The sequence below is a fragment of the Protopterus annectens genome, chromosome 8.part0, assembly GCF_019279795.1.
Source record: "Protopterus annectens isolate FY-2018-M chromosome 8.part0, PAN1.0, whole genome shotgun sequence".
NCBI lineage: Eukaryota > Metazoa > Chordata > Ceratodontiformes > Protopteridae > Protopterus > Protopterus annectens.
In genome coordinates this window covers 1,772,676,979-1,772,704,947 of record NC_056741.1, presented here as the reverse complement: position 1 = coordinate 1,772,704,947, position 27,969 = coordinate 1,772,676,979, and the positions used below count along the sequence as shown (strand labels likewise).

At 39.4% G+C, this 27,969-nt stretch overlaps 1 protein-coding gene across 1 annotated transcript in view; it reads right to left on the bottom strand.

Moving 5' to 3' along the window:
• LOC122809630 (cytochrome P450 2D26-like) overlaps positions 1 to 27,969 on the bottom strand; it is an 844,591-nt gene that overhangs the window by 151,487 nt on the left and 665,135 nt on the right. The window contains exon 5 of the mRNA XM_044081265.1: positions 17,772 to 17,945. Coding sequence (XP_043937200.1) covers positions 17,772 to 17,945 — 174 coding nt within the window. The remainder of the gene's footprint in view (positions 1 to 17,771; positions 17,946 to 27,969) is intronic.

Here is a 27,969-nt window from a genome sequence, read left to right as displayed (position 1 = left end):
GGACATGTATTTCATACCTGGCAGAGTGATTATCTGGCAGTTCAGTGTTAAACGTTATGGGTTGAGGACAGTAAGGGGAGAAGGACATGTGAGTGTCAGATATGCCCATCAGAATATGCATGCTGATGCAGTAACTGCTATTCAATCAGCTCACTATGTTTGTAGGGGCAAACTGTGAAACATGTTTCTATCACTGGACCTTTGCCCCCCACCCTTTATGTATGGTTTTGTCTGGATTCCTTGTTCTAGGGGGTTGTGAGCTATGGTAGGTCTGTAGCAACTAGCTTAATATACAGCTGCGTATGTTGCAGGCTATAGCTGCTGCTGCAGCCTAGGACACATAAGGGGGAGTGTGAACACGTTGGAGGATAGCAAGCTGTATGTGTAACTGAGGCAGCAGTGTCAGGTCTGTCATTACAGCAGAGCCAGGGTAAGGGTACTCTTTACAGTCCAGTCAAGGCGTGTGCTTAAGGTACATCTGTTATGTAACAGTGCCAATCACACAGTAGACTTATAGTGAGGCTTTATGAATATGTGCAGTGTGTCCCTACCTACAGGCCTGTGACTTGCAAACATGGGTAGCAGTTAATTCAGTAGCAGCAACCTGTGTGGGTTAAAATTGCATGACTCAGTTATTACTTGCTGTATTCACAACAATGTACCTGAAGTGCAACACACTGAATTCAAACCCAAGACTGTGGGTGGCAACATGTACTGCAGATAAGGTATTTAACAGACTGCGCTACTAAGTCAGTGCTGTAGTAAGTGTCTTTGCAAGAAACATGTGCATAATAACAGTCTGTAACACACGTCTGCATCCATCATTATGTGCATGGCTTTCAAAGGCAGCTGTGTAGCATGGTCCCAGTTGTAGACATATGTACTTTGCCATTGCTGCCTTAGCAGGTGTGTGTAAAGATGCTGCTGATAAAAGGGAACAATAACCTATCATACATGTCAACCTATTAGAGTAAGAACTTTGGACAAATCAATTAATACAAGTGGGACAAAGGCCCAAAAACAGGGACAATCTATAAATATTGCTGTTATAAATGTAAAATATTGATAGAATAACAGGATTTGCATTAGCATGTGTTTTCTGATGGGTATGAATTGTGACACACAAATGCCTGTTGTGATTTTCTAATCTCAATCTTTAATGACTTGGCACTACTTTGCCAGAAACATACGTTTTTATGGAAACCGAACAAAAAATAGGGGGCAAAACTCTGGACATTCTGTAACAATCTGTACAGCTGACAGGTATACCTGCTATCCCAGGCCTCACGTACATCCATTATTATTTATTTGCTTGCGTACTTGTGTAGTGTTTGCATCACAGTCCCAAGTACACTCCCATTTTACCCATTCTATGTACTTACAGTTTGTCAGTGGCAATCAGTATATGTTCGTGGAAACACCTGTTTTAATTCAGAGCTGAGTGTCCTAATGGGCTAATGCACTGTGCTGTAGTTGATAGGGGTCTTGGTTTGAGACGTGGCAGGGGTGATTATTTTGCAGATGTGCTTAGCACTGTCAGAAATGGGTTCCTATCAGATAGTCGAACATCTGCAAGTTCGAACCTCATATGGTCGAGACCATATGTTGAAATTTGCAGAAGTTCAAGCGTTTCAACGGAAATCTCCATAACAGGAGGTTTACGTTTTGTTCAATGTGGTGCGATCGCGGAGTTGGTATATTTAAGTAGTGGGGAGTGTGGGATGCAAGGGGGCTTGCCCCCTGCTTACAACAGTTTATTTTGTTTTCTTTTCTTTTTTTTGTTTTTTATTCATAGTCAAAGTTTTTTAACTTTGAACAGGATGGTTCAAACATTCCGTGTCCGAAATTATTAAACTTTGACTATGTAATATAGACCCGTCAGAAACACATGAGTTCATTAAGGTACTTTTAAGCACATTTAAGCGGGTTTGCTTGGTTTTGTGCATCATGCCACACCACTTAGCTCCACGCAAACCCACGCTAAAAAGAAAAAAGAAAAGAAAAAGGGGGTGATAGAACAGTGGTGAAATGGGGGTAAGCAGGGGAAATACACACTGAAAGGCAGGTAGGGATGTGCAGTATGGGTGCAGGAAAGGACCGTAGCTTTCCATTTCTTGTACAGCAACAGCTGTGCATTTTTATAGATTTTGTAGTTGAATTTGTACTCTCAAACCCCAGAAAGAGAGCTGAAGACAACATAAATGCGTTGTCAAGCCAATTTGACCTCATTAGTTGTACCCAGTGGATATGCACAAAATGGAGAGCTATGCATAAGCCGATTGTTTTTTTGTGGGACAGGTGCCCATTTTGAGTTCTTATTGCTCGATCGCAGATGTATTTTGTTGAATGTGTCATGATCAAACCTAAAAGAATAAAATGGCAAAATAGTGAAGTGGCATTCAGTGAATTCTTTCCCTGGGAAAGAATTTGCTTGGCTGCTTTTGTTACTTTACCATTTTTGGCACTGTAGCGTGATCTTGGAGTTGGCATACTTAAGTATGGGGGGTGTGGGGGGTAAAGCCCCCCCCACATTATGTAATGTTTTAATTTTTTTTTTATTTTGGAACAGTGATTTTTTTCCCTTGGAAAAAAATCGCTGTTCTGAGATTTTGACGTTGTAAGCTTTCACTTACATGGGGTCGATTAATTATCATTCACTTTTGTAAGTGTGTGATAATATAATATAGAACCCCCATTTTCTTTTTTTAAAGAGTGAGTGGGATGTTGGGGGAGGGATGTAGGTATGTGTGTGCAAGTAAGTTGGGTAGGAGAGGTTGCATTTGCAGACAGACAAGACAGCATACAGGGGTGGTGTATGACACATGAGGGGTTAAACATCTTGGATAAGGAGGGTGATGTGGAATCAGAGGTGCATATGCCTTCAGACGGCAGCAGCATGACTGATATCCTCACCCATGAGCAGTCAGTACTGCTCCTTCACTGCCCTGATAGTGTCTGTGCTGGAGGCTAGGTGCATAGGCCAGCAGGCCCCACCAGGTTGTCCAGTCTGCCCTCAATCTGGCGCAGGTGATGTTCATAGCTCCTATGAACAATTCTGTGCACCATGGGCAATAGTTGAATCTGGTTGACAACCCCCTTTTGCCCCCACTTCCGGGGGGGTTAGGCCCCATCTCCTGAACCAGTTCCACCTGAAGGTGGTGCAAGGCCAGCAGTGGGGGCACCACCAGCTTGGTCTCAGATGAGCTGGTATCCAGTCCCATGGTCAGATGAGGTAGCGTAGGCAGATTACCAGGAACTGGCCTACCTAAACATGCTGTGGGTATGGAGGTAAACCAATACATATAGGTGAGTTATGAACAAAACCATTGTTAGTAAAAACAGCATACCAGAACACTGGAAATAATCCCATTACAGTTAAATGCATTTTATGTGAAACACAACAATACATACCATAACAGTCAGTATATTAAGAGCATGCCATTAACAGTTATGGCATAAGGCCAACATAATAGGTAATTCAGCAAAATATGGTAATATGCAACCATAGTAATGCATGGCATTAATAAAACACCTGCCCCAAAATAAAGTTTATGGTATAACATGTGTTAATAGTAAACCATAACCAATATATAACAATAATAAATATATAACGATAAGGGATGGGGAGAGAAAGAAATAACAGTCCATTAATACCATCATGGGCTATATAGTTGACAACAGTAACACTATATACTCTACAGTTCTGTTCTTTCTTTATGTGTAAATTTGCTGTATAGCTCCTGTATCACATACATACCTCTCAAGCTACACACACGGGACACTATGGGCCAAGCAGGTTCACCTGCAGGCACTCAACTACAAAAAACACTTGCACATCAAGTGGACCTATATAATTACCAAGGAATATTGTAGGCTGATGTACTGTTACTTTGTTATTGACATGTAATCATGTCAGTGATACATCTGTGACAGAGGGATTACATAACAGTAATTACATTCTGTGACAGAGTGATAGAGTGACACTTGAGAGACATGCATGTGTACAGTACAGACAGTACACAACTATCTTGCCTTGCTTGGCAGGCATGGGGATAGTACCTAATAGCAGTGACTGCAGGGGACATGTACATCACATGTAGTAATTGACTGTATCAACCTTTACAAGACACTCCAGGAATATAGCCATACCCTGATTACACATTTAATTTCTCTTATTTGATTATATTTTGTTATTATTGCACTTCTTTCCTTTATTGTATGCATTAATGGCACATTAATGGTAATGATTTTAATAGTCTGTGACATCTGAACAAACAAGAACTTACACCTAATATGTGCTATCTCACCCATTTACCTGTGTCCTGTGGAGAGAATGATATCTGTAATTACACATTTCATTTCTTTTATGTTATGATATTTTGTTATTACTGAACTTATTTCTTTTATTGTATGCATTAATAACACATTAGTGGTTATGATTTTAAGAGTCTTTGACATCTGAATAAACAATTATTAACACATAGTATGGGCTACCTCACCCATTTACCAGAAGTCCCTGTGGAGAGAATATCTGTCATCATAACGTATCTGATTCAGTAATATTTTTTAGTACATGGAATTGGACTCGAACCCTGGTCTGTGTGTAGCAAAATGTTCTTCGTACACAGCTTTTAACAAACTGAACTACTGAATCATTGCTGATATTTTACTGACTGATTTTTTCCTCAGGCTCGCCTGGAAGCAAAACATGACCTGGTACTACTACTTCAGTGTTATAGTACACTGCAGTGACAGTTGAACACACCTGCATGAAATTCAGTTGTGGCAGAGCTATTAGGTAACCTATACATTACTAAATAAAATGCAGGTGTGCACACTATATTGTTACTGGGTTGAAATATCAACTCTCATTCCACAACTATTGCACAACAGTTTATTACAGATACCTTCATGCATTTACTGGCATAGTTTATAGTTTTTATTGAGCAACAGTTGATGTAATCCAGGTGTTGCAATACAGCTGTAATTCCACAGTCATTACAATAGAAATTTTACTCTTTCCTGCTTATTGCAGTACATTTGACAGTAGTCACTTATTGCAGTGCAGGTCTATGACCTCATTCATTGCAGTACACTCAAAACTGTATGCACCTAATGGCAGTTAAGTCTTTACTCTTTCTTGCTTGTATGACTATAGATTGCAAGATACATCCATACTCACCACACTTATGGTGCAACCAGGCCAGGCACCCTGCATGCACCTCGATGATGCATGCTCTCACCTCTGCAGCTGTTGGGAGAGAAGCACACCATAATGCATACCAGTTTAGCAGATATTCCAGATTAAATACTGGTGAAACACAGGTAAAAATGCTTACACACCTGTGGGACATTGCCCACCCAGAATGCTTGGGCCCAGGCATCCAAGAGATCCCCCTTTCATCTCTTCAGGTCATCATGGTTGTGACAACACTGCTCACCTGTGTGGAGGATACAAGTTGCACTGGTGAGATCCCTTGCCAGCCAGTCCCAGGACTCTGTTTTGCACACAAAGCCCTGGTAACCACCCTGCATGAGTCGGTCTTCATGGTTTTACACAATGACCCATGGCTGTGCCTGAAACTGTGAACCCTCTCCCATACCTGCATTGTATCCTCACAGATTGATCTCCAATGGATTCTACAGTATTTCCACCTATTGCATTTAATATCTCCTGTTTTCCCTTTCTATAATGCCATTGAGCAATTTTTAAAAATGTGGAGTGTTGCTTAACACCACACAACCAGCTCAGCTCAATAGTACTTAAGATGACAATGCTTATTAATGCTTATCAGTGCATAAACCAGCTAGGTGGAGTTGAACACTGCCAAGCAGTACCAAGCAGTGCAAAAACATATCTTGTTTAAGCAGTGCTTGGCAAGGCTTAGCAGGGCTTTGCAGAGCATAGCTGAGTGCAGCAAATCAGGATTTAAAAATGATTAGCATAATTTGTATTTGGAAAATAAATGCTTAATAACCCTTATGTATATTCAAACCCTGCACCTACTGCAAGTAAGGCTGTCACTCTACCCATTTGGCTACATGGATATATGGAATGCTGCTATATTTTTAGATATACCTCTCAGCTATGTTTAAGCACTGCTGAGAACCACACCACAGCTCACAAACCTGCTCAGTTATGCTTAAACTTGACCTTTTTTAGATGTCTGGCACATGTCAATTGCTGCATACTGCGCCACACAAACTTAAAAAAATAAATAAATAAATACAAAGATATAATGCACTTTGACAGTGCAGGGGGTGTGTTACTCATCTGCGGCCACAGTTAATAACATACTCCCTACACTCATTCAATAACCGTGTTCCAAGGCTCTCCCTCAGCAACTTGCCATTATTGATATGCATGGGGAACCACGTACATGGCCATGGTACCTTTCTTGTAGGTTCTACACTACCCTTACATGGATTTTATTAAGTCTGGGGGTAAGTTTTCCTTTTTTATGTTTTTAGATCAGTTTTACATTGGTCTACATGTTTTAAGCAGTCACAAGAAGCAGTTACTTGATTAAACTGTTGTTTTAAAACATTTTATACAAGCTCTTTAATTAACTGTTAATTTTTTAATTAACTGATTTGTAATGTAAGCAGTCACATGGTCAATTATACCTATTTCAGGTGTGATGAGAGGTTAGTATCCAGTTCTGATGAAGTCCATGGAGGATGAAAGTGCTTAACTGAGGTACAACCTGGATTTATGTTAAAATAAACACTGATTTTATTTGTTCCTGTTCTTCTCAAACATTTCTGAGGAGCTGGGTGGTCAGACCAGATTTTTGGTTAATATCTGAAAAACTTTATGAGAAAAAAATTAGAGAACTATGTACATCAAAAAAGGTATGCAAGTTTTCTAATTTGTCAAATACAGAAAGGTCAATATTTATGGAAATGTCTTGTGATAAAACAATAAAATTGATGAAACCTGATGATGGGAGTAGGTTAGTTTTCATAGACTGGGTAGGCTACATGGGTAGGATGTCTAGCCTATTAATAAAACTTGAAAATAGTCACAGGTACCCAAAAATTAGATTAATGTGGCAAACAAAGCAATCAATTTTAATCTAGTGTTATATGATATGCACAGTAAAAATGATATATCAGATAATTTGTCCAGGTACCTAAAGCTGGAAAAAAAGAAAATACCAATGCATTTTTGGCATTCGTGAAATACACACCACAATACTGGATCCACCTTTAAGACCAATTATTTTAGCAGCTAGCTCAAAGATTAAGCCATTATGTAAATATATAGATGGGAAGATTGAAAACATTTATAATAACATAAAACATTTATTAAAAGGATTCTTGGAATTTTTTACAGATCAGTAATGAAGTACACTTTACATCTGATGCATTTTTTATGATTATTGATATCAAGAAATTATTTTCCATAGACCATTTTTATGTAATGTTTTAAGATAACTGTTAGGAAATTGAATGAACTTTCTACTATTGTTCTGAAACTGATGGAAATATTCATGCATGTAATACTGAGAACTGCATCCTAACAATATATATTTCAAAGAAGAATACTTCTAAAGGTGAAATGAGTGCAATAAGGGCAGCATGTGTATCAAACCTAATGTTTTTGCGGGAGAGCCATTTTGTTTAACAGTGGATACAGAGCTAAGTAACATAGCTTTGTGTTTTAGGTGATAGTTTTATTTCAGGGGTGGGGGAAGTGAGCTAGATTATTTTATTAATTACATTAATCATACTGTGGAGTTTTTAACATTTACTCACTTTTTCCAAAAAGTATTACTTATGATGTATATTTATACACAGATGATGTGAATAAATGTCACCAGTCTAAACTATATCATATACCCACTTTTAGAAGTTTATTTTTGCATTATAATAGCTGTCATTCCTATTTATAAATAAATTAACTTGGTTAAAGGTCTATAAATCTGCCAGCCCAGCTAGCTAGATTTTTGTAAATAATTATATGTCATTTGTGAATATTAATATGATTTGTATGCTTGTCTTACAAATGTAAGACAACTATATGTTATATCGATATTAAACTACTGGTGCAGAAGTGTGCATTGAACTGTATGTTATGTACTGAGCTTCAAGAATGTAACCACAGTGTACCCTACTAGAAAAAAAAAAACAGAAATGTACATAAACAATAGCAAATGTATGTTTTGATGGTAAAAGCTGGAACATACAGAGTTAACTGCAAACCCTCAAGAAAATAAGTTGAAATTGTTTACAATTGTGATATCTCAGTTTCAGCTCAACAAGAAGACAGGAGGTCTGCAGCTAAAGTTTTTCTATTGTCTTGAAACAGAAATAATTACTAGGTTTGAAATGTAAAAGTGCTTAACTATTTTACAACTTCCAGTTCTAGGCAAACGTCTGAGACATAAGCATTTTTGACACATATGCTAAATTCTAAGTATCTGTTTAGCCTGGGAACTGGGGTCAGGTGACAAAGTGTGATGCCATCCTGGCTAACCCAGCAGTAATATTGATTATTAATTTGGGAACACTCTCAGAGACTGGGTATTTTGTATTTGTCTTTGGACCTGGAAACATCCATCTTCAGCACTTCTGCCTTGCTAATAGTAAGTAACTAGAGTACAGTGTTTCTCTTAGATATAGATAGGTATATAGTGAAGATTAGTTTATTTGAGACTGTCCTGTAATGCTGTTTTAAAATATTTCATGTGATTCTGAACATTGAAGTGACTGTGTCTGTTATTGAGTATTGTCTTGTTCTTTTATTATTTATTGTTAAATATATTTAAACCTTTTCGTTGTGGCTGGTTTGTTTAGAGATATTTAAGCTCTTAGAGTACTTGCATATGTATTTGGTGACCATGTATAGGCCACTCCAATAGCCTTGCTGTTGCTCACACTTACCATTTGGACAATAGTAAGATTACACAGTGGAACTGGTCACCCTTTGGAAAGGGCCTTATAGTAGCTGATAAGAAGTGGTTGGTGGCAGCTGGTGCTACCTTATAGTCTGGGCTGAAGGGGCCATAGCTAGTAAACCTGTGCTGGCCTTTCCCAGGAGTGTCCGTGTGTTTGTATATAAACTTAATCTCAAAGTGTGTGTGTGTGTGTGTGTGTGTGTGTGTGTGTGTGTATGTGAGTAAGCCACTTGGGCAGGGACACAAAGCACCTGCAGAGGCAGAGGCAACATGAAAAGGAGATGCTGACTCTTCACCAGAGGCATGGAGTTAATGTAGAAGGGAGTAACTGAACCCCAGAAGAAACAAAGGTCAGTAAATTTCTTCCACATTTTACAGAGGGTAATAATTTTGATAGTTTCATTCATGTGTTTGAGAGGGTATGTAAACAGTATAATGTTTACCAAGGGCTTGACGTATGGTTCCTGACCCACTTAATCCATGGTAAAGCTGTAACTGTTCTTTACAAACTGTCTAATACTGACTGTTGAAATTATAATGTTGTAAAAAACTATGTGCTAGAATGTTTTAAGTTAACACCTGAAGCTTATAGAAAAAAGGTTTTATGAGCATAGATGCAAGACAAATGAAAGTATGTGTGAATATGTTGCTGAACTAAGCACTTATTTTTAGAGGTGGGTGAGTGGATGTCAGGTTACCACTTTTGAAGGGCTGGCAGACTTTTTGCTGAGGGAATAGGCCCTTAGCACTTTGCCTGAGGAAATGAGAATATGGTCAGCTGATAGACAATGCACTACTGCAGATGAGTTGGGGAAGAAGGAAGACATATACTCAGCAAGCATGGCATCACTGCACAGAAAATGGACACCCACTGCTGCTCATGGGTCTAAGGAAACCCATGCTGAGCAGCCCAGACTGTCCTAAAGGAATCTTCCAGTAGCAGGGGAAGCCACTAATCCAGGTACATGTCCAGAACCAAGGGGTAAATGTTTTAACTTCAACCAGTGGGGCCATGTAGCTTATAGATGTCCATGGAGGCAAGGTGGGGAACAAAAGCTAGGAGAGCTAGTAAGTAGGAATGACAAAATGCAAACAGTAGGTTGTCTTGAGACAACAAGGGTACCAAACTACCACAAGAGACTACATCCTATCTTAGTGAATGGGAAAAAGGCCATGGCTACAAGAGCCACAGCCTCTGACCTAACCTTTGTAAAGGCTGCAATAGTTAAAGAGGAGCGCTACTTGCTTGGGTAGTCTACTCCAGTCAGACTTTAGGAGGGGACCCCATTCCAAATATCTTTGGTTAGGGTTCACATTGATTGGGAGGGTGGAAAAGGAATCCAGCAAGTAGATGTGTTTGAGGATATCCCTGCAGATGTCCTAATATGGAAAGATTTTTATAATGCAGTACTGTGTGTTCATGCAGTTACCTGCAGTCAGGCTTGGAGACAAGCATGTGGGTCTGGTAGCCTGGGGGAGATCCAGACAGACTTCACACTTGCAGCCAGGTCTGGTGAGATGGTTACTTCAGGGAGGGAGCAACCCTGTAGCAGTGAGACTGAAGGTGAGCCACAGCTGCTTGTGGGTAATGATGTTCCCTTGGATATAGTGACTGCAAGGGTAGAGGTGAGTAGTAGTAGCCAGGTTGACAATGAGGTACCACTGTCAGAGGATGACAGACTTCCTGCAGAAGGGGAGCTGGGAAGGGTTACAAAGGGAGAGTTGAGACAGGATCAGCTCTCAGACCTTACATTACAAGGCCTGAGGGAGGTAGCTAGTGAGGCACCTGATTCTCAAGAGAAGGAAGAATCTGTATACTGGGATAAAGGGTTACTGTATAGAGAGTGAACCCCTGAGGGAGGGCTAGAGGGTGAGAGAATACATCTTTTGGTAGTGCCCAAAGCCTACCATCTGTCACTTCTAGACATAGCCCATGATATTCCCTTTGCAGGTCATATGGGTATAAAATGTACAAAGAGACATATTATGCAAAAGGTTTATTGGCCTGGGATTTCCAGAGATGCACCAGAGTACTGCAGAACCTGTTAGCAGTACCAAAACGTAGGCAAGGCAAGACAAGGTGAAAGCTCCTTTAATGCATTTGTCTATGATTGAGGAGCCATTTCAGAGGTTAGCTATGGATATTGTGGGGCCTTTGGGTATCCCAAGTTCTACAGGGAAAAAGTGTATCCTAGCGGTAGTAGATTATGCTATCAGATATCCTGAGACAGTGGCTCTGTCCTCCATTGAGGGAGAAAAGGTGGCAAATGCTTTCTTAGAGATTTTAAGCAGGGTAAGTTTCACAAAAGAAATACTGACTGACAGAGGTGCCAATTTCATGTCAGATCTGCTAGATTGTCTGTGGAAGTACTGCGGGGTGAAGCATCTAAAGACCACCCCCTACCATCCCCAGACTAATGGTCTTATTGAGAGGTTAAACTCTATACTCAAGTCCATGCTATGGGCATTTGCAGACCAATTTAAGAGGGAGGGACAAATATTTATCCCATCTGTTGTTTGCTTACAGAAAGGTGCCCCAGGAATCCACAGGTGTTTTACGCTTTGAGTTGCTGTGCGGGCATAGGGTGGGGGACCTCTAGATTTGGTTCAAGTTGAGTGAGAGGGTGAGTGTGAATCCCACAAGGAGTCTGTTGTGGCATAAGTCCTAAACCTCAGGACAAGGCTCAGGGAACTCATGGGCTTGGCCCAGGAGAACCCAGCAGAATCCCAACAGCAGAAAAAGGTCTGGTATGACAGGAATGCTTGAGCTAGAGAGTATGCTGTAGAGCAGCAGGTAATGGTTCTCATTTCTGTCAGACACAACAAGCTGTAGGCAGCCTGGGAGGGACCCTACAAGGTGGTATGGAAGGTCGGTAATGTTAACCACATGGTAGAACTGCTAGGCAGGAGGCAGGGGCAGAAATGGTACCATGTTAACATGACAAAACCTTACCATGATAGGGAGGCTCTTGTACTTTCTGTTTGCAGTGGCTTGCAGGAGGAGTCTGAGGGAGATCTGGTGACTGTTCTCCTCAGTGAGGCTCAGACTGACACCTCAGTGGGAGGGGTAGCAACATCCCAGCAGTTATCTCCTACCTAGGTTTGAGAAATTTGAGCAGTGTTACAGGAGTTTTGGGGTATGTTCACTGGGAAACCAAGGTGTACCCACCTGGTGCAGCACCAGGTGGATACAGGTCCCCAAAGGCCTATTAGGCAGGTCACTTATAGGGTACCTGACAGAGTCAAACAGACTCTGAGGGAGGAGATATAGGAGATGTTGGAAATAGGGGCAATTCATGAGTCCAACAGTCCCTGGGCATCTCCAGTGGTGCTGGTGCCAAAGAAGGATGGCAGCACCAGGTTCTGTATGGACTACAGAAAATTAAATAGTCACAGAGTCAGATGCTTACCTCATGCCTAGGACAGATGAAGCCCTAGAACAGCTGGGTGGTGCTAAGTATCTTAGAACTATCGATCTTACCAAGGGTTACTGGCAGGTGCCCTTGACTCCCACTGCTAGAGAAAGGTGACTCCTTGTGACTCCTTTTGGCTTGTACGTGGTCACAAAGATGCTTTTTGGGATGAAAAATGCCACAGTGACTTTCCAGAGGCTGGTAGATCATATTCTAGCAGGAGCAGGAGATTTTGCCCTTGCTTACCTAGATGATATTGCCATCTACAGGCATTCCTGGCAAGAGCACCTTCAGTATGTCAGGGAGGTGCTGGGCAGACTACAGAGGCCAGGGTTGACCATTAAGCACAGAAAATGTCAGGTGGGTATGGCAGAGGTCTCCTACCTGAGACATAGAGTGGGCAGTGGTATGATCTGGCCAGAATCTGCCAAAGTGTAAGCCATTCGGGCATGGCCTGCACCTGTTACCAAAAGGCAGGGGAGGGCATTCTTAGTGACAGCAGGGTACTACAGAAAGTTTGTCCCCAATTATAGTACCATTCCCCTCACAGACCTGACAAGGAAAAATGGGCCAGATAAGGTAGTGTGGACCCCAGAATGTGAGCAGGCATTCCAGAAGATTAAAGGAGCTTTGGGGGGACTCCCTGTGTTAGCCAGTCCAGATTACACAAAGAATTTGTTGTGGAGGTGGAAGGTTCAAATCATGGGGTGGGGGTGGTACTAAGATTTCCTCAGATGGAGAAGAGCACTCAGTAGCATATATCAGTCATAAGCTCCAACCCAAGGAGGAATGATATGCAGCTGTAGAAAAGGAATGTCAAGCCATAGTGTGGGCACTGCAGAAACATCAGCTTTATCTGTAAGCAAGGAAATTTGTGGTAGTTACAGACCACAATCATTTAATGTGGCTACATCAAGCCAGCCAGCAAAATGCAAAGTTACTAAGATGGGGCCTACTGTTGCAAGCATATGATATGACACTGCTGCACCGCAGTGGGGTTAGCAATGCCAATGCACATGGTCTCTCAAGACAGGGAATGGGGTAAGGTATTCCCAGATAGGGTCAACCCTCTCAAGCAATGTTTCTCAAGGGTCACTTGAAAAAGTAGCTTGAGTTTTCGGAGGTGGGGGTGGGGGGGATTGTAAGGCTGCCAGCCCAGCTAGCTGGAATTTTGTAAATGATTCCATTTCATTTGTGAATATTAATATGAGTCATATGCTTGTCTTACAAATGTAAGAAAGCTACATGTTATGTGGATATTAAACTACTGGCGCAGAAGTGTGTGTAGAACTGTATGTTATGTACTGAGCTTCAAGAATGTAACCACAGTATACCCTACTGGAAAAGAACAGAAAATATATATAAACCATATGCCTATGCAAATGTATGTTTTGATGGTAGAAGCTGGAACATACAGAGTTAACTTGCAAACCCTCAATAAATAAGTTAAAATTGTTTAAGATTGTGTTACCTCAGTTTCAGCTCAGCAAGAAGATGGGATGTCTAGAGCTATTTTTTTTCTATTCTCTTGAAACAGAAATAATTAATAGGTTTAAAATGTAAAAGTGCTTAACTGTTTTATAACTTCCAGTTCTAGGCAAACTTCTGAGAGATAAGTATTTTTGACACCGAGGTGGTAAATTCTAAATATTTGTTTAGCCTGGGAACTGGAGGCAGGTGACAAAGTGTGATGTCATCCTGGCTAACCCAGCAGTAATGTTGATTATTCATTTGGGAACTCTCTCATAGACTGGGCATTTTGTATTTTTCTTTGGACCTGGAACAATCCATACTCAGCACTTCTGCATTGCTGATAGTAACTAGGATGCAGTGATTTCTCTTAGATATAGATAGGAATATAGTAAATATTAGTTTAGATGTTTTCTGTGTTTAATTGAGACTGTCCTGCAATGTTGTTTTAAAATAATTCTTGTGATTCTGAACTCTGAAGTGACTGTTTCTGTTATTAAGTATTGTCTTGTTCTTTTATTATTTATTATTAAATATATTCAAACATTTTCATTTTGGATGGTTTGTTTAGAGATATTAAGCTCTTAGGGTACTTGCATATGCATTTGGTGACACTGTATAGGCCACTCCAATAACCTTGCTGTTGGTCACACTTACCATTTGGACAATAGTAACATTACACTGTAGAATTGGTCACCCTTTGGGAAGGGACTTATGGTAGCTGATAAGTAGTAGTTGGTGGCAGCTGGTAAAGTCTGGGTAGAAAGGGGCATAGCTAGTAAACCTGTGCCAGCCTTCCCCAGGAGTGTCTGTGTGTTGTTATATAAATCAAATCTGAAAGTGTGTGTGTGGGGGGGGGGCTACTTGGGGAGGGACATGAAGCACTGGTTGGACAAAGAGGGTGCTGGAGATTTTAGCTTGACTGCTCAGCTGAGATCATAACCCTATAGCTGTGCCACTGGGGAGTCTTAGTGGGAATCTGGAAAAAGAGGGAATAACCAGCCCCAGACTGACTGTGATCTCTGTGTGCTCTTAAGGGATATTGTACTTTACTGCATGTGTTCTTGTCATCCTGACAATGTGCATACCCTCACTGGTGCTAGTGGTGAGTACTGAGGCTCATTGATTACTGTGCCAGTGCAGGGGTGTCACAAGGGCAATTGGTCAGAGCATCTGGAATTACATGAATGGGTGAAGTATTCTTTGAAGAAGTATTTGTATTTAAAAAGATGTCTGGTGAGCAAGGCTATCCACAAAATATAGTCAATAACATTGTTTAAAACATCAAGTTTAGACAGGAACAGTATCGTATTTTCCGCAAGGAAGAAGCTGTGTGGGAAATTAGAGACACTAGTAGTGGTGGAAATGTCAGAACTAATGGCAGTTCTACATGTGAAATGGTTCTGATTCTTAACTATACTTTATATCCACAAAAACACAAGGGAAATAATTAATAGCTATATAAGTATTATTACAGCACTGAACATACCAAAGAAAATATTAGGAATGCAACCAATATTTGTTTAAAAAAGGAAAGAATCGCAGGCAGATAATGAAAATTCTAACTTGGTGGAAGCTAAGGATACTTGTTGTTATGTCTTTCGACTTATCCCGGTTAGGGGTCGTCACAGCAGAACTCCGGTCCGCTAATGTTTGGTAGTGGATTTTTACATGCCGAGTTACCAGCCCTGATGCACAACCTTCAAAGAAGGCATGCCCATTCACGCATGCCTCCACACAGAAGACTATCTAGCTGAGAGTTGAATGCAACAACGTCTTGCTGTGAGGCGACAACGCTACCGCAGCACCACTACCGTGGGTTGGAAGCTAAGGATACTACTTTTATTTATTTATTTGACATTTGTTAACTGGGATAGTCCATCTGAGCAAAAGCCATTTTTCAGTGAATGCCCGGGAAGAAAAGCTCCACAGTACAAGTAAGCAAGAAAAATTAACAAAATTGTAGATGAATACAGTGAAAATTTTACAATAAAATAGTTAAGCAAATGTTGATAAAGCTCCACAGTACAACACAGTAAGAAGCATTATAACACTCTTGAAAAAACATAGCAAAGAAATATACAATAAAACCTTTGAATGAATTTACATAACACATTTGGTTATCTTCAGAGGGTAATTGTACAATACAGAGCAGTTAAGTGAGTTATGGTAGTAGGGAAGGGAGAAATAGACAGGATAGTGATAGAGATAGAGGAGGCTTCATGTGGGATGATTACAGAGGCAACTCCATGTGCTATTTAGATGCCTTATACAATATGTGTGCACAATGTCCATTCATGAACGACAGTAAGAGGGGCAATTTTGAAGTGATTAATAAATTGCTACAATCTAATGAAAATGTTAGTTGTCGAACAAAAGGAGTAGTATATCTTGCTTGGTGTGCCACCTGTATTACATAGTGTGCAAGAAATATAGAAATGATTTTGAGATTGGGTATATATCAACATAATTATAACATACATAAAAATATTTTACTAGTGCATTAAGTAAACATGCACAAATGTGTCCTAACTTTATATGGTCTTTATTTATGATGGTGAAGGAAGCAAATAGTGATGCCGAGGGTGTGGTGTGGGGGGTGGACTGCAAAATAGGCTGGAACTGCAAGAACTGAAATGGCAATAGAGAATGAACACTTGCAATCAGTCAGGATTGAATGACGTTTTGATTACAGCAAGTGTTTTAAAGTTAAAGGCTGTTAAATTGTGCAGTGTTTGGTAATGTCTTCCTTATGTCTATCCTATAGTTGAAAGGAAACTACGTTAGTACTCACATACATATAGTATTTATGTAACAAAGAGATGTTTTGAAATGTATTTTTATGAACAAATGGTAGATAACATCTGTTTTAGTAAAGTATATAAGCTGTGAGATACTCATTAGGTGCAGATGTTTTGATAAGGATACATTTGCATAATTTAGGTGTTATAACTTTAAATAAGCAGGCAAGAGTCATTATGTGATTGTACCTGAGATGGTTTAAACTTCAGTTTGAATGAATTTTATAGCTCTAAAGATGTCTTACACTAAAGAAATGCAAAAACAATTAAATATATTATTTGTTGCATAGTTTACTTGTTTTGTTCACATGCATACATATATTTATTGCGGTTATAACTTGTTTTATACACATTTACTGCCAAATAGTTATTTTTTGGTTAAAATTCATTCTAAATAGCTGCACTGAGCCCCATTTGCCTCAGCTAACTGCCATTAGCTTATGCAGACTTGCACAATCTTGCTCTCATCCCCACCTTCCACAAATGGCAGAAATGTATTGAGACTTTGTACATTGATGAATGAATTCACATATAACTAAAATATTTTTCATCCATTTTAAGAACTTAGAATAAGTAGGCATTCCTGCAAGTAGGCTTTCACTTAACAGAAGTCACTGCACTTAGTTGGTACTCATTATGTTTGTATATAAGTATAACCTTAAAATATGCACTGCGCAACTATAAACCTTGGGATTATGAATGTCACCTCTCCACTTATTTCTGCTGATAATATTGAATAATAGCCTTAAAAAATATATGTGTTTTGGAAGGGATGTTGCATAGTCAGACAGCTGGTAGAAATCTAACACTGAATTCTGGTGTGTCAGGTCAGACAATATGAGCTGTGGATACTCCAAAAGCACTGCAGCCTTTCCCTGAGAAGCATCAACACATAACTGATTACAAATAATGAAGTCAAGGGCTTAGGAGAGGAAGTTGTGTGGAGAAACAGTGGCCCACAGGAAAAAATGTCATTATTTTTGTTATGTATTTATTTTATGTGTTTGTGAATTTAGGAATATAATATAAATGTTCTTTAGAACAGTCCACAATATAATGCCAGCATTTGCTTGGCTAGTATTCAAAAGTGCAACCCATATTTAAACATATTGCAATCAATATACATTCATTAATGCCATGACTCCTTATACAAAATTTAAAAAAGTATTTAAGAATAGCTTTACCATTGCAATTTCTTCTAAATATTTGTCTATGAAGTCTCTTGGGTCTCCTGGTGTGAATGTCCTTTTGTGCTCCTCTATTATGTCATGCAGGAATCCTTTAATAATATCCATGTTTTTAATAGCTTTTTGGAAAGGCAGTGGAAGGCCCCGGATTAACGGTATTGCATTGTAGAGCTGGAAGAGAAATAGATAATTTGAAATTACTCCCAAAATTGAAAACAACATTTTTAGATTGCCAAACAATTGGAACAAAATCATTTTGGCTATTTCATAATATTATAATTTTTTACATGCTTTTTTGCCTTAAGGTTCTATTATAATGTTCTTGCTTTACATGCTACTCTATGAAATTTAAGATTACAGAATTACATATTGTGAAGCTCTGCTTCATGATTGTCTTACTCATTTTTGCAATTTTGTAATTATATGACAATCACAATTTTGTTAAATTTTCTACAGTTAAATAAGTAAACATTCAGACCCTTTTAATCCATTTAATTATGAATGCAAATCATGTCTATAGTTATCATCTTCTTGATAAGTTTTGTTGCAGTATTTTGAAAGCCACATCTAGTTCATTGTTTATACATTGTTTATTATTGATTCAGTTAAAAGGTTTTTAATGAAAAAAAAAATACAATCTTTGGATATAAGTTTTAATAATGAAATTCAATCCCCAAACAGAAAACAATGCTACTTTGAAATATCTTTTTGCAAATACAAAAGCTCATACACAGGTTTGCTAACTGATAGCGTTTTGCAAGTTCAGTGATGATAGTGCCCCTTCTGAGGTAATGCACAATCATTAACAGAGAAAAACATTATTTAATTGACATAGACTAGACTATATTAGTGATATAATCTGAATGCTGTTTGTTCAACTTATTTTTTTAAGAATGCCAGCATCCTATTCCAATTGCTTGTTTTTTTTGTCATATTCTTCATTCTTCTTGGACTTTCAGCCAAAGGCAAATGGCAATCATAAAGTGCTAGTCATGTTTAACCACCATTCACACTCCTGATCACTCCTTAGTCCACAAAGTGCTAGTTATGTTTAACCAGGATTCACATTCCTCATCACTCCTTAGTTCACAAAATGCTAGTTATGTTGAACCAGCATTCACACTTTTCTTCACTCCTTAGTTCATAAAGTACTAGCTATGTTTAACTATAATTCACACTCCTCATCACTTCTCATCACTTTTTAGTCATATCCTTCTGTATCTCCAGGAGTACTCTCTCTAGCTGCTTCACACTATCCTCCTGCTTCCTTCTCTGACATCCATACCTATCAGCCTTCTGCTCAGGGCACCTTTATTTTGTTCTTCCAGTTGATTCATACTGTTGTTCCTTTCTATGAATTGTTCCACAATCTTTGGTCTACTAACCTTCCAAAGGATTCCTACTCAGCATTCTCCTTCCATTCACAATGTATCCACCTCCACCACTGAATGGTACCTTTCTCAGCCCTTGTCTTTATTTCCAAAATAATAATAGAATGGACAGACCAAACTCTATTGCCTACCCTTAGCCTTCCCCTATCCCTGTTACCAGAAAGTGATCTAGTTTGACGGGCTATACTAACATATTTCTAATAAAATTATATTCCATTTCACCCACATAATCGTTTTTGCAGAAATCATTCCCATCCTCCCCTCCCAGCTGTGTTTCTATATGATATTCCATATTCCCAAACAGTATATTCCTACTCAGTTATAAGATCGCACTGATATTTCCTCACCTTTAGATGCAACTTCTGTTTCATTGTCTGATATCTTAAAAAAGATTGAAAACATCAGTCATCTTTCCTGTTCAAAGCATTAAACTATCCTGTTTTCATCTAATCCTCTTTATTCTCCCATTAATATAAAGTACCTTCACTCCCTGTTCCTATCTACTGACTTTTTGACTAGACCCAGTCTATTCGGGAATGGAAGGCTAGTCTCCTGCTGCCTCCCCCTGGCTTGCAATCTGCCTCGATGCAGATAGTCTACAGTGGTGATTTTCTCTTTATCATTTTTTTTTTTATTTATTATCATCTCACTAAAAACATATCCCTTTTTTCTGATTCACCTTTTGCATCACCTTCTTTCTTTTTAACAATACCTTTTGCATCACATTCTTTATTTTAATCAGGTGTGAAAATCTTGATATATTAAATGTCACCAGTCTCACTCCTCCATGTTCCAATCAAATTATTTTCCTTATAATACCAATTGTCCCTCAATCCCACTCTCTACGCCTGAGTACCCCATGGAAAACTAGGTGTAAGGGGTCCTTTAGCCGAAGCCCACACTCATCTCCTTCCATACTCTCTAGCTTGGTGGCCTCATAGAATAAAAGCAACAGGCCATATCTCCTCCATGACTTTTCTCTTAGAGGCTATCTAATGTATCCATTGTGAAACAATTATGTCTACTTGGTCTATCTCCCCAGAAACCCTTCTCTTTCATTTCACCCTCAGGGCTCAGTTTCCTATCTCTATTTTATCCTTGAAATAGTCACCATTCCTGCTATCTATATTACTTTCCATGTCTTTAGCCTTCATGTGTCCAGGTTCCCTCCCCTACTAATCATTTTAACATTTTAACAACAAATAAATCATAAATTCTGCCTCTTGTGTGACTCTGTTGATCACCCATGCTGTGTGTAATTTTCAGATTTTCTGTAATTCAGTTAGTATATCTATAATTCTGACCTTGGTGATTGTGAATCCATGTTTTAATACACTCTATCTATATTTTATGATTCACTGTTGCTTTGAACTGTTGTTTTGGAACCTTGAGGACATTTAAGTTTCTAAGTCCACAAAATCACCACAAACTCCTATTAATACTTCCTGTATCTCCTTTGATGTATTGCAGTTTCTTCACCTACCTGATAACTACTGCATTTTTGTCTAACTTGCCATCCACTGTTTGTATTATACTGAAAAAGCCAGTTTTTGAATACTGTTCAAAGCTTTCCCTTCACAGGAAGGTGAAAGTGTTTGAAAGACACTCAAGCAAATGAATTGTTTAATTTTAAAAGAGCGAAAATTAATGGTGTCTTAAAAGGAATTACTGATTTTCCTGGCAGAGCTACTTTTCATGGCCTGCCACTCCTCCATAACAGGGACCAGATGTCTACTGTCCTTCCTTTCCAATGTTTTTCCATCACAATCCCGCTCCCATGTCATTTACATCTATATCATGTCAAACTTATGGATTTGCTTTTGTAATTGGAAGGTGTCAAACTTCACTAACTTCTCTTTATACATAAGTCACTCTCAGACCCATAACAAGGGTGGAGCAAAGTGACTGGCTGTCCCAGATGCAAAGGCATGATCAGCAGGTGCCATAATGCAGGAACTATGGCAGGATTTGGTGAGGGTGCGCAGCAGTGGGGTATACTGGAGTCTAGGGTCATGGTTGGACTCCTTGTAAAAGACCATGGCACCCAGTTGCTGCAGGGTCAGTACCAGGGGTTGGAGTATAAATCAGAGGATTGGGACTGGCTGGCACATGATCTCACAAGTGCTACTGGTATCCCCCACACAGGTGAGTAGGTGCATCACCATTACGATGACCTGAAGCATAGGAAGGGGATCTCTTGGTCACATGAATCCAAGATGCTCAGGATGATAATGTTCCACAAGTTTGTAAGCATTGTAAGCATTGTTTTACCAAATTCTAGTATGAATATGTGATAGACATGTATGGAAAAAAGTGTGTTTCTCTCCCCACAGCTGTAGAGGAGAGAGCCCATAACCTGGAGACCCCTGCAGGCTGCCTGGCCAGGTTCCACCATGAGTGTGGTGAGTACAGACATATCTTGCAATCTATAGTCATATAAACAATAAAGAGTACAGTAGTAACTGCCAGTAGATATATTCTGTTTTGAGTGCAATGCCAGGTACAGTTCAATACAGATGAAAGTATGAAACCTAATAATGTCAAGGAAATAAAGTTTCTACTGCATTAATAATGTTAAGGAAATAAAAGTTTTTACTGCATTAGCAATGTTAAGGGAAGGAAGTTCAACTGCATTAATAATGTTAAGGAAATAAAGTTCTATTGCACTTAATAATGTTAAGGAAATAATATTCAACTGCATTCATAATGTTAAGGAAATAAAATATCTACTGAATGAATTGCGGAATTACAGCTTTCTTGCAACACCTGCATTGTATGAGCTGTCCATCAATAAAAACTGTTAGATGTATACCAATCACTGCATGATATCACCCCTAATAAAGCTGTGTTCCTCAATATCTGTGTATTTGGGCTGTTGGTCATGAACTCGAGTATTGCAAGTGCTGTGAAGTAAAAATGGGAATAATACCACTAAGTATATGAAGGTTAGCTAATAAAGAGTGCTTTGCTAAACTGTAGATGTGGAGCTGTACTACAAAATACAATGCATCATGATATTTGTTCTGGACTAAGATCTCAGCCTATAATAGGAATGGCCAAGGTATAATAATGTGTATCACAAAATTGTCTTGTGTTAACCAATGCATTTCAACTATATGCATTCCTGATCTTAGTTACGCTGCTGCAGGCAAGCGTGAAACTGTAATAGCCGTAGACTGCAAATATATCATCTGCAACTGTATATGGGTCAGGTAGCCAACTCAGCACACCGATGTGCTCTGTACACTTCGCACATATTTCCACCCACTGGGATTCATTGTCTATACCTGCACTCCATGTATTAATGCACAGTTCACCTACTATCTCTGTCATGCATGAATCTCATGCATGTGTGTTCAGGTGTCACTACAGTCTTGTATAACACCCTACCTCTATTACCAGGTCACAGTTTTGTTACCAAGTGAGCTCTAGGCACATATCATTCAATTAATACTCAGCATTGGCTCAGTAGCTCAGTTTGATAAGCGCTAGGTATGTTACACATTTTGTCACACACACAGATCGGAGTTTGAATCCAGGGACAAGTACTACTAGATATTTATAGAAACAGTTACATATTGTTAACAGATGTTCTTCTCACAGAAATTACAGGTAAATAAATGGCTGCCGTAACTGTTCGAATGGGTTACTAATTTGTGTGTCCAGATGTACCAGAGTGTAAACAGCATTGCTCAGCAAGGTGGTAAGGCTTCAGTAAATAAAACATCAACACATACACTACTAATACAAGTTAATAAAATAAAAAAAACTTTTTAATCTTGGTATGGCTGTATGCTTGGTGCATCTGTGAATGTCTGCTGATAGTCTAACCCCATTCCTGCCAAGGACAGCATGATAAATGTAAACTCTCTGTACTGTGCACAATACATGTCTCTCAAGTGTCACACTATCACAGACTGTGATCACTATTGCCAAATCCCTTGGACACAGATTTAACATCCACTTGATTTATGTCAATAGCACACACACAACATCAGCCCACAGTACACAGTACACCTTGGAAGTCACATATGTTCCCCTGACATGTAATAGTCCCCTGTAGTTGTAAACCTGTAGGTGTTATAGCTTGGCCCATACTGTCCCATGTGGATAGCTTGAGAGGTATGTAGGTCCTACAGAAGTTATAGGGCACTTGCATACATAAAGTAAGGACAGACCTGTAGAGTATAAAAGAGTACTGTTGCAAACAATATAGCCTATACTGGTAGTAATGGAATGTTTTTTTTCTCTCTCCCACCCCTTATCTGCATCACAATTTATTATTGTTATACATCAAGTATGATTTACTTTTAACATATGTTGTTCTCAAAACCTTATGTTGGGCCTTGTGTTTTATTATTGCTATATAGTACAATGGTTGCTTACTAAAACACCTGGTTGAATTACCTATGCTGTTGGCCTTTTGCCGTAACTGTTACCTGCATGGTTACAATACTGATATTCCATTTATTGTTGTGTTCCATATACTATGCGATGTTATCTTACTGGGTTATTTGCAACAACATGGCATGCTGTTATAGCTAACATTTAAATGTTCTGTTCATTACTAAATTATACACTTCGAAAAAACCTCAACACCATAGCATGACTAGATAGGCTGGTTCCTGCAGATCCAACTACCCTACCTCAACCAGCCATGACACCGGGTACCAGCATATCTGGGACCCAAACTGTGCTGCTCCCTTTGCCAGTCCTGTACCACCTATGGGTGGAACTGCCTCATGGGATAGGGCCCATCTGACCCCTGGGAGCGGGCGTGGAGAAGGAGTTGTCACCCAGTGACAGCTACCAGGGATGGTGCACAGGATCGTACACCAAGGGTTCGATGATAAGCTGAGCCAGATTGAGGGTAGACTGGCCAACCTGGAGTGGCAGGCTGGCCCTGGTGCCGAGCTCCCATTACAGCTACCTTCGAGGCAGTGAAGGAGCAGTGTTGATTACCCATGGATAGTGAGCTCATACTCACTGCTACTGTCTGGTGGCACATCAGTCTCCGATTGCACAACACCCTCCCCATCCAAAGTGTTTACTCCCTCATGTGTCATACACCGCCCCTGTCTGCTGTCTTGTCTTGTCTGTTTGCAAATGAAATCTCTCCTACCAAAATTACCTCCCCACATGTATCTATAACCCTTCATCAATATTCCGCTCTCACCTTAAAAAAAGTGGGCATCTCTCCCACAAAAAAAAAAAAAATCACCCAATACATAGCTCTCCAATTTGCCCACACATACATTGCCTACAATTAATCATTACAGCAATTAATCAACACAGTTATGTCACTCACACACACCTCTCTCTGGGATGTGAAGCTCCAAATTCCAAATTTTCTACAACCTGCACAGCTATTGTTGTACAAGAAATGGAGAGCTATGGTTCTTTCCTACACCCATCATGCACATCCCTACCTGCCTTTCACATTGTTTTCCCCCCTGCTTGTCCCCATTTCACCTGTTTATTATCACCCCCCCTTTTTTTTGGAATTAACTTAAACCTGCATATAACTGCTTAAATGTGCTTTAATCACCTTATATGTTTCTGCCACTGTTATGCACATCAACAAAATAATCACTCTGCCATGTCTTGAACATGGGACCCCGTAAACTGCAGCACAGTGCTTTAGTCCACTAGGCCACTCAGCTCTGAAATGTAGCAGGTGTTTTCATGAACATAACACACTGCTTGTACATGTAATGGGGAAAATGACATCATACTTGGGACTGTGATGCAGACATCAAACCAGTACACAGCCAAATAAATATTAACGGATGTATGTCAGGCCTAGGATATCATGCAGAGCTGACAACTGCACAGACTGCTGCAGAATGTCCACAGTTGTGCCACCTACTTTTGGCATGGTTATCACAAAAACTATTCTGTGTGCTGAAGTTCTGGCAAGTCAGTACAGATTGAGATTACAAAATCATGATAGACAGTTCAGTGTCACACTTCATACCCATCCAAACACACGTTAATGCAAATCCTGTGTAACAGACTGTATACATGAACATATGTCTTGCAAATGCACCTGCTATAGTATTGACTCAGTAGCTCAATCTGTTACATTCCTAGCATGATTTACATTTTGCCACATTCAGTCCTGTCTTCCATTCCAGTCTGTTGCATGTCAAGTACATGGTTGTCAAAACAGCAAATAAATGACTGAGCTATGCAATTTTAAGCAGAAAACTGGTTGCTACTACTGCAGTCACTGCCACCCATATTAACACATCAAAGGCCTGTAGGTTGGGACACACTTCACAAATATGTATAGGCATCCTAAATGTCACCTTCACATTTCTAGATGGCACTATTACATAACATATGTATCTGAGGCACATGCCTCACCTGGACTGTTATGGGTTGGGTACCCTCACCCTGGCTATGCTGTGACAACAGAGTTGACACTGCTCCCTCACTGACATATACAGCTTGCTCTCCTCCAATGTGTTCATAATCCCTAGTATCAATCCTGGCAAAATGCAGCAGCTGCAGTCTGCAACATATACAGCAATATGTTCAGTTTTCTGCTACAAACCTACCATACCACCCAAACACCTACAACAAGGGATCCACACAACACCCATACTAAAAGGGGTGGAGAGAATGGTCAAGTGACAGGGACATGCACAGTGGCAGCTCATGCCATTGGACTCCAGTCCCCCCAGCTGTGAATAAAGAAAAAACATTTAAAATAATAAAATATCTATAAATTTAATTATTTCAATTTGTATTCGTATACTACTGGCTTCTTTGCTTAGCTATGAGTCCAACTGACTCGCTAAGTCCCAGAACTTGACCTGTGCATGCTCAGTGAGTTCTCAGTTTAAAAAAAATAGTTTTCTGTAAATCTAGACTGCTGTAAAAGCAGCCCATATTAAGGAGAAAAGGTATCAGTATGATGCCCAGATGTCTATGCGGTTTAACCGCACAGTAAAGTGGAAGGGGATCGGACTGCCACATCCACAGTCACGTACTTGACATGGATGGCTGGATGGCTACTGACTGGATCTTGCTCTCTTCCCATGCTTTGCATGCTGGGAAAAAGAGAGCGAGAAACAGTAAATAGTAGTACTACTTTGGTTGCTTGTTTTACGGAGAGTTCGGAACTTTGTTTGATGATCGGACGGTCACAGACGGACAGTGATCTGTAAGAATTTGTAGGGTACGTGTCCTTGTCCTATGTTTTCTTTTACTGATGTTTTTTAAATGCTACATATTGGTTATATGGCTAAAAACTTTTTTTCTGCACTGACTAATGTGCCCTGGCTACTCCCATCTTTAAATAAGCTGCTCAACTCTGTATGTTGTAAAAATTTGAGAAAATGATTTTGAAGTAACTGATTGTCTGAACTAAAGATTTGTGACTGGGTGAAGTGCAGACAGCATTTGCAAACAAATTGAAAAACCGTCCTAACTGTCCTTATAATAAAAACAAACATTAATCAGGAATTAATAAAACGTTGCATTCGTAACGCTTTAGCACTTGAGATTTAAATTTGTTTTGTTTTTGTAGGATAGTTGTCCTGATATATACTGTGATTGCTTTTGCAATGATGTGCTCTGCATCAGACATACTTAAGCTTTCATTATGCACAGCTGTGATATGTAACTCCTGATTTCCTTGGTGCAAGTTGACAGCATCATGTTCACCTCCAAAGTGGTCTGTTTGATTATTCGGGTTAAATGAAAGTATTTAGTCAGATAATCCTGCATGTGGTGAACTAATGGCATGTGTTATGTGCGGTAGTTTAAAATTAGAGAATTTGCAGCTTCTGTATTTAAGTGCTCATTTTTAAACAAAATGTAAATTCATGTTCTAATCAGAAATAAGGAATGTAGACAGCGTTTTAGCTGACAGTGTGATAGAATTACTTTTTTGAAATGAGAATGAATGAATTCTTGTGTTTGGCTGTGTGTGTGTGTGTGTGTGTGTGTGTGTGTGTGTGTGTGTGTGTGTGTGTGTGTTGTGTGTAAATGTTACATTGAACTTTGGCAGCACTGAGTTCATTACAAATTTATGCATGCTACTTCACCCTATGAGTAATATCCATGAGGCAGGTGGATCATAGTACCTACACTGGACATAAAAGCATTAGTGTCATCCACAAATGATGTTGGGGAATCAGCGGTTTGAGTACAGCAAGCAGTCAATACCTGAGTACAAAGTGTTTGCAAACAGCACGTGTTACAGCAGTTTCCTACCCTTTTTAAGTAGCAGTCTCATTATCATTACATGATAAACACTGGCACTACAGGGCATTAGTAGTATGACAGCAGTTATGTAATAGACTGGTGAATATCTAAAGCAGTGATTTCTGCAATGTGTACTTAATAAAAGTAGAAGCAGCTTTCTAAAGCGATGTATCTCATAGTTTTCATAGTTCAGAACTACAGGTTGTCTGTGTAGAGGATATTAGTGAAGAGAAGGCAATTTTACATTCCTTAATGCTGTATTTGGGACAACAGAGATTTTCTACATTATTAATTGATGATGACCAATTAGTTAAAAGACAGTGGAAGAGGTACTGGCTGATGGTGTTTGTAAAATAAAATGGAACATATTATATCCTTGGCTTTTCAAATACTACTAAGTTCTAACCTTTTATCTTTATATATATATATATATATATATATATATATATATATATATATATATATAGGTCTACTGCTTTTGGTCGAATTACATTTGGTCGAAAATGATTTCAGGCAGCCCACTTCACTGAAAGCTCATTTGATTGAAAGCTCATTTGGTCAACAAAAATGGAATATAGCCCTTGCCC